This window comes from Ammospiza caudacuta, chromosome Z, assembly GCF_027887145.1.
Source record: "Ammospiza caudacuta isolate bAmmCau1 chromosome Z, bAmmCau1.pri, whole genome shotgun sequence".
Classification (NCBI taxonomy): domain Eukaryota; kingdom Metazoa; phylum Chordata; class Aves; order Passeriformes; family Passerellidae; genus Ammospiza; species Ammospiza caudacuta.
This window is the reverse complement of record NC_080632.1, coordinates 4,222,875-4,234,201: the sequence shown is the minus strand read 5'-3', so window position 1 is coordinate 4,234,201 and position 11,327 is coordinate 4,222,875. Positions and strand designations below refer to the sequence as shown.

The 11,327-nt window shown below is 43.1% G+C and overlaps 1 protein-coding gene across 1 annotated transcript; it reads left to right on the top strand.

Annotated features, from left to right (window-relative positions):
• Positions 1 to 418: 418 nt before the first annotated feature.
• On the top strand, positions 419 to 9,844 carry PHAX (phosphorylated adaptor for RNA export). Its single transcript, XM_058823711.1, has 5 exons — positions 419 to 526; positions 2,539 to 3,158; positions 4,900 to 5,020; positions 6,840 to 6,923; positions 7,942 to 9,844. The coding sequence occupies exons 1-5, from the start codon at positions 431 to 433 to the stop codon at positions 8,209 to 8,211; spliced, it is 1,191 nt and encodes a 396-aa protein (XP_058679694.1). The 5' UTR covers positions 419 to 430; the 3' UTR covers positions 8,212 to 9,844.
• The last annotated feature ends 1,483 nt before the right edge of the window (positions 9,845 to 11,327 follow it).

Below are 11,327 nucleotides of genomic sequence, written 5' to 3'. Positions count from 1 at the left end.
TTGCAGTGGAAAATCCTGACACCTTTTTTCTACTTGCAGCTTTGCTGGCTTGTTTGCTGTGCTCTCTTTCTGCTTGATAAAAACATCTTGTTTGAGGTGATTTTATCCTTTGCTCTAAAGCCATAAAAACCCCTTCTAACTAACACACCCTTTGCCTTCTTGGTTATGTAGTAAGACTGGCTGAGCAATTCTTTTCTTCCATATCCAAATATGGATATTCTATTCTTCCCATCTCTATTCTTTCATCAGACTCTACATTTAAAAATCTTTCTGCCAAGCACACATATCTGTGAGACTTTCTTGTCAAACCTTCATCCTTCCCAACACATTTCCACAGGGCAGGAGCCGGGAAGGAGGAGCCGCAGCCGGCCCGGCCCCGGATGGACGCGCTATCCCGCCCCGCCGCCGCGCTCCTTCCTTCCGCCGGGACATGGCGCAGGAGCTGCAGGGCATGGACGGCGACGTGGAGGACGGCGAGCTCTCGGGCTCCGACTCGGACATGCCCGGCGCCGGCTCCCCCGGACAGGTGAGGGCGGGCGGCGGCTGGAGCGCCGCGCGGGGAGCGCCGGGCCGGGGGGACAGCGGTGCGGGAAGGCCGCGGGGGCCGCGCCTCAGGGGGTTTTCGCGCCGTGGGGCGCTCATTCCCGGGCTGCTGGCTTCTCCCGGGGCTTGTTGGCCTCTCCCGGGGCTGCTGGCTTGGCTGTCCCTGCGCTGGTGGCTGTCGCTGCGTTGGTGGCTGGCTGTCCCTGCTTTGGTGGCTGTCCCTCCCCGGTACCGCCGGGGCCTCCCCGCGTGGTGCGCGGGAACAATGGGGGTAGCGGCGACCGTGAGGGCGAGCGGCCGGGGGAGCGCGCAGGAGAGCCCCGAGCGCTGCCGTCTGCCAGCACCGGCACCCCGCGGCTCTTCGTGCCTGGGTAGAGAGACCAGCGCTGTCTCCTTGTCTCTCTCTATGTCCCCGTTGTGTCCCCTCCGCCACCAGCCGAAGTCCCCAGGACAGGGAGGAGCTGCAGCCAGGCCAGAGGAGGCTCCAGCACGGGCACGGGGATGGAGCAGCTCTGCCGGCACCAAAGGCTGCCACGGCTGCCGTCGCTCACCCGGGCACCAGAAGCTTTGGCCCGAGCTCGGGGCGGCCTCGCGGGGCCCGAAGGGGCCGCGGCAAAGATGGACACGGACGATTGCCGAGGGCCGCGGGGACGGCGGCCGGGGAACGGCTCCCGGTGCCGGAGGGCAGGGCCGGCCGGGATCTTGGCGATGAGGAATTGTGCCCTGGCAGGGTGGGCAGGCCCCGGCACAGGGTGCCCAGAGCAGCTGGGGCTGCCCCTGCATCCCCGGCACTGCCCGAGGCCAGGCTGGACACTGGGACAGTGGGAGGGGTCCCTGCCATGGCAGGGTGACACTGGATGGGCTTTGAGGTCCTTTCCAACCCAAACCAGTCTGTGATTCTCAGAGGATATTAGGAACTTAATCTGTGAGGAATTTTTACTAAGAGTGTGAGGTATTCACAGCAGTGTACAGACAGAGAAAGATTTCAAAGATCAGTGTGTGACACTGTATGCGTAACAAATTTTATTTTCTCCAGTTATTTTGATCTCTGCGATGTCACTCTGTGAAATGAAGCGCAGAAGAAGTTTTTTACAGAAATGTTCAGTCGTTTTTTATTGATGCTGTGTTTAGGGTTGTTGCATTACACTTGAAGTTAAAAGTTTGTATTTCATAAAGTGGTAAGTTGAATACTTCCCTTTTCTGACTGGAGAAAGAAGAAACAGCACCGTGTCGATGAAAACAGTAAGACTAAAGAAAGAATTTTCATTTCACCTGAAAGTGAAGGAAGAGATCTTATTTTGAAAGATAATGGGACAGCATATAACTTTATGATAAAAACTCAGTCAGAGAATGACTGGAATTAGGAGTAAAAGCATTTCTTGAGTATTTGTATATCATAAGACATAGTTAAACCATGGTGTCTCGTTGGTTTAAAGGAGGAAAAGTGGGTGGTTCTGTAAAGGTTCTGCTGTCCCCAAGTTGGTCATGTGCTGTCGTGACTGAGGGATCACAGAACACTCTTAGTCTGAGCACCATCCCAGTATTGTGGGTGTGATTTTGGGGTTTATTTTTTGGTCATTTGGTCTTCTCACTTAAAACTGCAGAGAGATTATTAACATCTCTGGTGTTACACCAAGTTCTGGTTGGTTGCTGTGTTGTTCTGGTGTTTTCCTGTTCTTAGAGCCTGCAGTGCGTCGTGCCCCATCTGCGCATATTCACCGCTTTTCCAGTTCTGTGGTACTTTTTGCTCAGCAAAGTTTGCCTCAAGGGGAAGGGCAGCTCCTGATGTTTTTCTGTGTCAGCCGTGCTCTATTTCATGCTCATGCACTCAAAATGCAGCAGTTTCAAAGGATGCTCCTGTGCTGTGGCCCAGGAGATGCTCATGGAGGTCTGCTTGGCCACAAGGGCCAGAATTACGTATTTTAGCTAATGGACGACTTGATAGCTCTTCTAATTTTCATTAATAATGGGTTTCAATTTGCTTTTTGATTGCAGAAGCTGCACGCTGGCAGTGACTCCTGCAGGCCCTTCCAGAGCAGCCTCTCATCCTGTGCTCCCAGTGTTCCTTACAGGACCACCAAGAGCCTGGACTCCAGCGAGGAGAGCGGCTCCGACTCCGACGACGACGGCTGCCTGTGGAAGAGGAAGAGGCAGAAATGCTTCAACTTCTCCTCTGCCAAACCCGAGCCCTTCCAGCTTAGCCAGAGCCACCAAAAACAGACTGCTGTGCACGGGAAGAAGGTCAACAACATCTGGGGCGCCGTGCTCCAGGAGCAGAACCAGGATGCGGTGGCGACCGAGCTTGGGATTCTGGGCATGGACGGTTCAATTGACAGGAGCAGGCAGTCTGAGACTTACAACTACCTGCTGGCTAAAAAGCTGATGAAGGAAGCCCAGCAGAAGGAGGCAGAGACTTTGGATAAGGAGCTGGATGAATACATGCACGATGACAAGAAGACGTGTCCAGCAGAGGAGGAGAACGGGCAGGGCTTCCTCAAACGGAAGAGGCCTGTGAAAGACAGACTGGGGGAAAGGCAGGAGATGAAATACAAGGGAAGGTATGAGATCACAGAGGAAGATTCAGAGGAAAAAGTGGCAGATGAGATTGCTTATCGGTGAGTTAAAAAATGGTGCATCTTCACTAAGTATTGGTCGTTGCTAGAAAGAAGTGGGGGGAAAGTTCCCCTGCTGCTAAATGAGGTGTCACACCGGATTGATGCCTCAGGTTTTGGCTTTTATATTTCTCAGATTCTGTGCTGCTTTAGTGTGTTCTTCTGAGCTTCATATTAGGGGATGGTGAGCTCTCTTCACAGAGTAGGGAGACAGAACAATTCCTGCTCTAGCTGGGCACCAAGAACAGGTGATCCAGATCTCAGGCCCAAGAGCATAAACAGCAGTGGAATGAAGAAAGAAAAACAAGCAGGATGGGACTGCATGGGCTGGAGCTGTAATTGGACAATTAACATCAATGTGAAAATGGAGCAGAGCTTATAAAAGTTAGAGACCCTGTGACTGGTTGTCCATTTTTGTGACCATTTTGCCTTCACCTGGGGTATGGCCCTGGCTGGCCTCTTGTGCTGCCAAGGCCATTGAGGCCTTTTAACAAATCCCTACTTTATTCTTTAACTCTGTCTAGACTCTCTTCTAGGTCAGCCTTCTCAAAGCATAAAGATGACAAAAAGCATTTCTAAAGTCCTGGGATAAAAATGCATCACTGTGGCTGGTGATCTTGCAGAAACATCCAAATAATACTGCCTGTTTCTTCGAATTATTATATTTTTATTTACAGAGCCACTAGGGTAGTTTGTTATTTAGGAGCAGGGCAAGGAAAAGTACTGCTTCTCATTATACAGATTTAGTAGTGGCTTTTTTTGGGAAATACCCAGTGGTTGTTCTGAGTTTGACACTAATGCACACATGCTGTGGTCACAAAAAAAATCTGTTCTAAACCCCTGAAACTAGATAACTTGGGCAGTGCAGTGTTTTGGATGGAGTTAAACTGCCATGCTCCTCTTTAAAGTGGTGCAAGGGAAGAAAATTAGGTTAAATGGGAAATAAGACTTAGAAGATTTACTGACAGCTGGACATTTAAATAAAACTTGGGTTTAGTGGTCATAGTTGTTTTTATACATGTGGTGTTAGTACAGCAATAGTTATTAATGCTGTTAATAGTTCTGAGTAGTTCCTTGTTTCTTAATTTGAAAAGTTTAAACATATTTCTTGCAATAAACTCCTTTTTGTTGTATACAGCTTCATTGAAATAGGGCAGAAGCCTCTTTTTTCTAATTGTAGCAGCAGTGGCACTGAGCTGTATCAGTAGGCTTCTGTTGTAGTGTAATTTTTTTGTTGTTTTGTTTGCTTTTTATAGATTATTGTGGATCGGTCAATAAACTGATTTCTTCTGTGTTACGTAGGTTTGACTGAAATGGCACATGATACAGGGGAACTTTTATACTTCCTGTTTTGTCCAGTTGCTGACTGAACTGTAAAAAGTTAATTTTAACTGTTAAATGCACAAGAAGCTTTTATATTTTGATTTCAGAGGTTTATGCAGGTCTTTGCCATTTCTTACTTGGTTTGATACTTCGCATGTCAATAGAAGGAAAATAACCATTCAAGGCATTTTCATTGAAACAGGTTTTCAAAATGCACATGCTTCAGGGAAAAAACATGCTTCAGAAGCTCAGTATTTTGAAATCTGATTCAGTAAACCATTTGAACCCATTTGAACGCAAAGACTCTTCTGCACAAAATGAATTATTCATTGTGGAAGTTCCACAGTCAGTTATACGCAAGGAATTATGCTGACAATAAATGTGCCTCTTTTTTATTTTTATTTTTCCCCTGTCTGTTCAGACTTTGTGAGCCAAAGAAAGACTTAATTGCTCGAGTAGTGAAAATAATCGGGAAGAGAAAAGCCATCGAGCTGCTGATGGAAACAGCTGAAGTAGAGCAGAACGGTGGGCTGTTCATTGTGGTAAGGAAAATGTCATCCTGGGGGTTTGCCAGGGATGGGCAGGGCAGCAGCTCTTCACTCGTGGAATTTTCACACTTGTAGAATTTTCACACAAGTTTCTCGTGCTGGACATGTTCTCCTGGAGTTTTGTGGCCTTCCCTTGCCGTGAGAGTCCCCTAATAAACATAAAAAAGTAATGTGTGTAACCCCTAAAAAAATGATCTATGTAACCTTCCAGCGGGATTTGAGCAAACAATAAGATGAATGAACCTGGAAATTACCCAGGTTCTTGTGCTGAGACTGGTGTCTGACTTGCAGAGATAATGTTGTGTCTGTTACTGTGCCTCTCCTTGGAATCTTTCCCTCATCCCTGAGGATGAAGGATTCTCAGGTTTGGATAAAACCCAGCATTTCCAACATCCCAGTTTCAGAATAACTCCCAAAAGGAAAACTGTTAGCTTAAGTAGGGAACCACTGGATTGTGTATCAGGAGAGCAAAGCTGAGCACTGATTTCTGTTAAAAATAGTGTTAAAAAACCCTATACTCCTTGGTTAGGTTGTCTGTTATTGTTCTTGTTAAATAAGGAGCCTCAGAGTGAAAAACACAGTGGATAAGGAAAGCTGTGGGTGAGGAAAAAGTGGGCAAGAATGAGGAATTCCTTTCACTTGATTACAATTTTTAAGTTCCATCACTTGGAAGTAGAGAGGAGGCAAAAAACAAGTAGGGGAGCACAATCAAAACAAAACCCTAAATAAACTAAATAAAAACCGAAACAAAACAAAAAAAAAAACACTTTCCTCTTTCAAAAAACAAAAGGCAACAAATTCCAGCTAGCTAGTTGTGTTAGAAGCATTCCATTGTCTTGAAAGTTAAATTAAAAAGTGTTCAACAGAGGAGATGAAGGGACACAACTCCTGGTGGCACAGGTTGCTTTGGGAGCAGATCAGAGTATACTCTTTGAAAGAAGGCAGATCACAAAAGGCACCATGAAATGCAGGTGATAAAAAGATGTTCACATGTGATGTTTCAAGAGCCTACTTAAAACCTGACCATCCCTCTTGGAATTTTTAGATTATATAGTACATTATTTGTCAGGAAAGTATCACACTTTGCACTGGTATCATCCACTTTTTACTGGAGTAAAATGTGCTGCAAAGTATACTGCAAATTTTAATTGAATAATAATAATAATTAGCACTTGTAATTTACAGAGGTTTCAAAGCTGAGCCCTTTCTATGCAGTGCTGTTGCTGCACTGAAAACTTCTGGGTCGAACGTGTGGTGGGGAGGAATTTTAAAGTACAGGTTGTGTTTCCTGTGCTTTCAACAGAAATGCAAAATCCTGCAGCATTTTTCAAGTTGTAACATTTCTGAGCACAGGAAATTATAAAAAAAGCCTGGGATTAACATGATTTTGTTATATTTGTTTCAGACATTTTACTGGGCCTATGTGTTAGGAATGCTCTGAGTTTTTAACCTACTGCATAACTTGCTGCAGATAGCTGTGAGAGTAGTTATAATATTGTTTGTATTTTGTTTCTTCACTACCAAAATCAGGTTTAGTGTGTAGTTTTAATAATTTAACATTATATTCTAAGGGAATTTTTTTGTAACTTCATTATTTTCCTGTCCAGATTCAGCAGGTTGATTGTTGACGTTCATATGACTAATTCAGTCACAAATGAGAGACAGTCTAGGCTATTTTCATCTGGTATTTGACACACCAGAACTGAAATTGGCTTTATTCTGCCTCAACACTGAGTGTTGCCTTAGAGCTGTTTTTTTTTGTCTAAACTTAGCATTAAGCTTGCTATTCCTAATTTGCTCTCTCCCTATTAAGAATGGCACCCGGAGAAGAACACCTGGGGGTGTTTATTTAAACCTGCTGAAGAACACACCGAGCATCAAAGAAGAAAAAATCAAGGTAAAAATGTCAGGAGTTCAAATGTACATTCTCATTTGGTTTTTTTCTTCCTACTAGAAATGTCATGACTGAGGCTCTCTAACTTCTAACAAATGTAACTGTGTATTCCATTGAAACCAGGCTTTCACATTCGAAAGACAGGCAAAAGATAAAAATCTACTCAAAAATTATTAAATTGCCATTAACTAAGCAGGGAGAACTCATTTTTGCGTGTTGTCAGTCTCAAAAGCCTGTTGAGGAAGATGAGGTTGTGGAGTCTGGCAGAGGTAAATATTAGATTTTCCTGGTTTGTAGATTTCTTTTCTTTACAGCAAAGCTGTCTACATTGTGTTTCTCCCCTTGGAGCTTTGTGTCATTGTGCATGGATTGAGTGCAGGTCTCCCAGCAGAATATTTTTGTCCTGTATACTGCCAACTGTGGCACCAGGCAGAATTTCTCATTAAACCAGTTGATGGTCTGAACCTAATCTGATTTGCTCACTGGGCTCATCTGTGGTGCTCTTTAAATCAGTTCTGTAAGCTTGTAAATACTATTTCTCTGAGATCTTTTAACTTAGCGTAGAAAATACCAACTTTTTTTTTTGTGGCGTATGCTACTTTATTAAAGGAGTTTTTGTTAGAGTTTTTATTTTGCTTATAGGTGGGTACAGGTAATTCTGTAAACCTTTCCAGAGTCTGGTACTGGAAATTGAGAAAAAAGTCAGCTTTGTGTCAACATTGAAATTGTTTGAAGAAAATAAAACTCCAGCATCCTTCCATAGCTTGCAGTGGTCAGAAAAAATTTTTAAAAGTTGCAAGGCTGATCACTTTACACTATTAGAAAGTAAATACTCTGTTTTACCCCTTTTCCTTAAATGCAGTTTTTTCTCACGCTTCTGCTCTCAATAACAAGTGGCTTAGTTAAATATTGACCAGTATCTTAAATATTTTCTTTTTATTACTTCACCTTTTTTTTTTTAGGAAATACCAGTAAAACGAATATGCAAATATATTTTGCTGTTTACTTCTTTTCTTTCAAGGAAATATTCTATCTGGAAAACCAGAAGGAGTATGAAAACAAGAAGGCTGCCAAGAAGAGGAGGATACAAGTTCTGGGGAAGAAGATGAAGAAGGCCATCAAGGGGCTTAACCTGCAGGAATATGATGATGCATCTCGTGAGACTTTTGCCAGTGACACAAACGAGGCTCTGGCTTCCCTGGAGGACCTGCAGGAAGGGCACCACGAGGCAAAGATGGAACCTGAGGATACTATTGAAATTGATAATGCCCACGATTTGGAGATCTTTTAGTTACTAGTAATATTCTTGATAGCAGTCTCTGTAAAAACATGTTAAATGAGGCTTTCTTGTAATCCCGTGGCTTCTTGTTTTCAGAGCATGGGGAATACTTGATGCTGAAGAGCAGGAGGTAATTCTTAGCTAAATTTAACAGCATGAAAGACTTTTAATTGTCCTGTTACTTGTTTGCTGAGTCCTCAGAAACTGTTAAGATTTTTCTAGATAAGAGCCCTGCGTCATACAACGTGTTTTTAGTCACATGTTAGGTTTAGGAGTTAAGGCTGTGTGTTTTAACCAAATACTTCTCATTTAATTTGCTGGAGTACACAAAGTCATCAGGTGAGTAATGCTCTTTACTACACATGAACAGAAAAAACGGAATAATTTTAGTCTTGATATAAATGATCATATATTCTTAATGTGGCAGTCTATTGACAAAAACAGTATTTATAGGATTAAGACCTGTAAAAACAGATTGGTTTGTGAAATAATTTTAGTGGTCAGTGACCTTTGAATAACAACTTTGTAAATAAGCAGTATTGAGCAATGTATGCTTCAGATTTCTGCAGTATTTTTAATCTTTTTATTCCAATGGTGATTTGAGCTTCCAGTCTGTTCTGTCTAAGCATTTTCCATGATTAGATACACACCTAAGTTCCATGGATCTTTTTGTTTGCAGACAGACACAACTGAAAGCCTTCAGAGTAGTGAGATTTTACTGAGCTGTGTTCCCTTCAAAGGTCTGTAGACTGTACATGGAGATATAAACCCTTTACTTTGCAGTTCTTGTTTCTGTCCTCCTCCTGTGTGCAGTGAGATGATGTTCAGCTTTCAGAAGATCTGGAGTTTTTCTGTGCTGACTCTTGCAGGGGATATTTTTTTTTTTTATTATTTACTTGATGCAGGAGGCTGTTGTGTTGTTTGTTAGTTCGGCCGAAAACAATTTTTATGTTGATTGTTGTTTTTAATATAGCTGAAGAACATGTGCAACACTGATACCTATGTCTAAAGTATTGTGTCACTAATAAGTTGTGGCTTTTTTTGTGAGTAGACACTATTCAGCCCAACTTTTGCCCATAAATTTTGTTCACCTTTGAGCCCTTGAGTTTCAGAAGGAAAGTGTGTCACTAAAACACATCATCTGTTTATAAGACTGAACAATTCAGTACTGCCAAGAGCTGGCATTTAAAGTATTGCAGCATTTGAAGGAACATTTCTTACACATAACAGCACATTCCATTACCTGCCTTACTAAATCTGGGTTTTGACTTTTCTGCTTTTTATCTGTTCACATGTCAGAGCTCCTAATTGTTAAAAAGTTAATCAGATGTGCAGCATGCCTTTGCTGGTAGTAGTTGCTCGTGCTGAAATAACAAAAATTCTTATTTTTTCATTAATTTTCCTAACCAGTGATGGTCAGAGTAAAGTGGTAACTCCTGTGTGGGAAACAGAATTTTGTGCTGTTTAATTGCTTTGAGACTGTACCATTTCATCCTGGTTTTGGGAACTGCTTGGGGATATGTCTTATCTCTTTTCTGGATAGAATCATCAAATTGTAATGTTGGTTTAAGCAACTTTTTTATCGCTATGTAATTTGCACTGTGTATTTTTTTAATGTTAATATTTCTAACTTTGATTTCCCAGGCAAGGGGTACTGAAACGGTGTGTAAAGCGTTGTCTTTAACAAAAGGGTGATACGGGCATTAAGCAATTGGAGAGGGCAGTGAGGATGGGGAGGGGTCTGGAGAGGGGGCCTAGGGGCTGAGGGCACTTGGAGCTGCAGGAGACTTGAGGGGAAACTCCTTGGGGTCTTCTGAATCCTCAGGAGGGGAAGATGAGGGGCAGGCACTGATCTTTTCACTCTGCTTGACAGGACCTGAAACCTGAAGGTGGGTCAGGGTTTTCAGGTTTAGTTTGGGTATCAGGAAAAGGTTCTTGCCCCAGAGAGTGGTTGGGCACTAGGACAGGTTCCCCAGGGCAGTGGTGAGAGCACCAAACCTGACAGAGTTCAGGGAGGGTTTGGACAGGGTGGCATTGTTGGGGCAAGGAGCTGGACTGGGTGGTCCCTTCCAACTCGGCAGATTCCATGGTTCAGTTCCTGTTACCACTGCTACATCTGCAGTTTATTTTCATGAGAATGCTATATTTTTGTCAATAAGAGCTACTTTGCAAAAACATCAGGTTACAGGACAAATAGAGAGCAGGAGGTGTTTTCCATGTGCCTCCAAAGAAAAAAAAGACTTTTTTAACAACCTTTATTTAATCTTCTAGTTTTATGCTTATAAAGGTATGTCCAAGAGATATGTCCAAGAGACACATCCAAGATCAGATAAATCTGTACTGCAGGCATTTCTCAGGAGAGAGCCTCCAGCACAGCCATAAATTATATTCCTCAGATCCATGGCACTTTTTCATACCTGATTCCCACTCTTTCGCATGACTGTTAGAATCATTCCACAGTTCAGTTTCCTCACAGTGTCCAAGAGACCTTTTCTTACGTCATGGTTGTTCTCTGTTTTCCCTGTCTTTCAGTGGAGTCCTTCCAAAAGCCAAGCCAGTTCAAGATGATGAGTAGCTGAGTCTTCAGGCTTGGTCCACCAGCAATCTTGTGTTCGGTATCAAACAGGTTGCATTAAGCAGCACCAGTTTCTGTGTGGTGCTGCAGTTGAGATAGAATTTCTTTCTCAGCTCCTGATTTATCACCTTCAGTCTTCCTGGGCTGATCCCTGTACAGGGATCTTGTTTGTTTTTGTTTTTTTTTCTGGGAGCAGATCTGTGTAGATTTTGGTAGCTGGTGTTCTGCAGACAAAAAATGCAAGCAATACAGGTTGGGGTTTGAGCTCTGCAGGTTTCTCTGATGAGCAGAGGTTGAGGCATTATTTTTTCTGGAAATAAAGACTGTACTGCTGGTACAAACACCACCCTCCATCCCATAAACTATACCAACATAATGAGCCATCTCTGGTATATCCAAAGAAGATGCTGAAAAAATGAGGGAAATGTGCTTTGGTCTGGAAACACAAAGCTTGTTTATAACCAAACACCTTTTGCTACCTTGCATCCAAAATTCCAGTGATTTTTGGTACAACTGGAAAAAGTAGTTAATAATGATTCAGTTTAACTGTGGG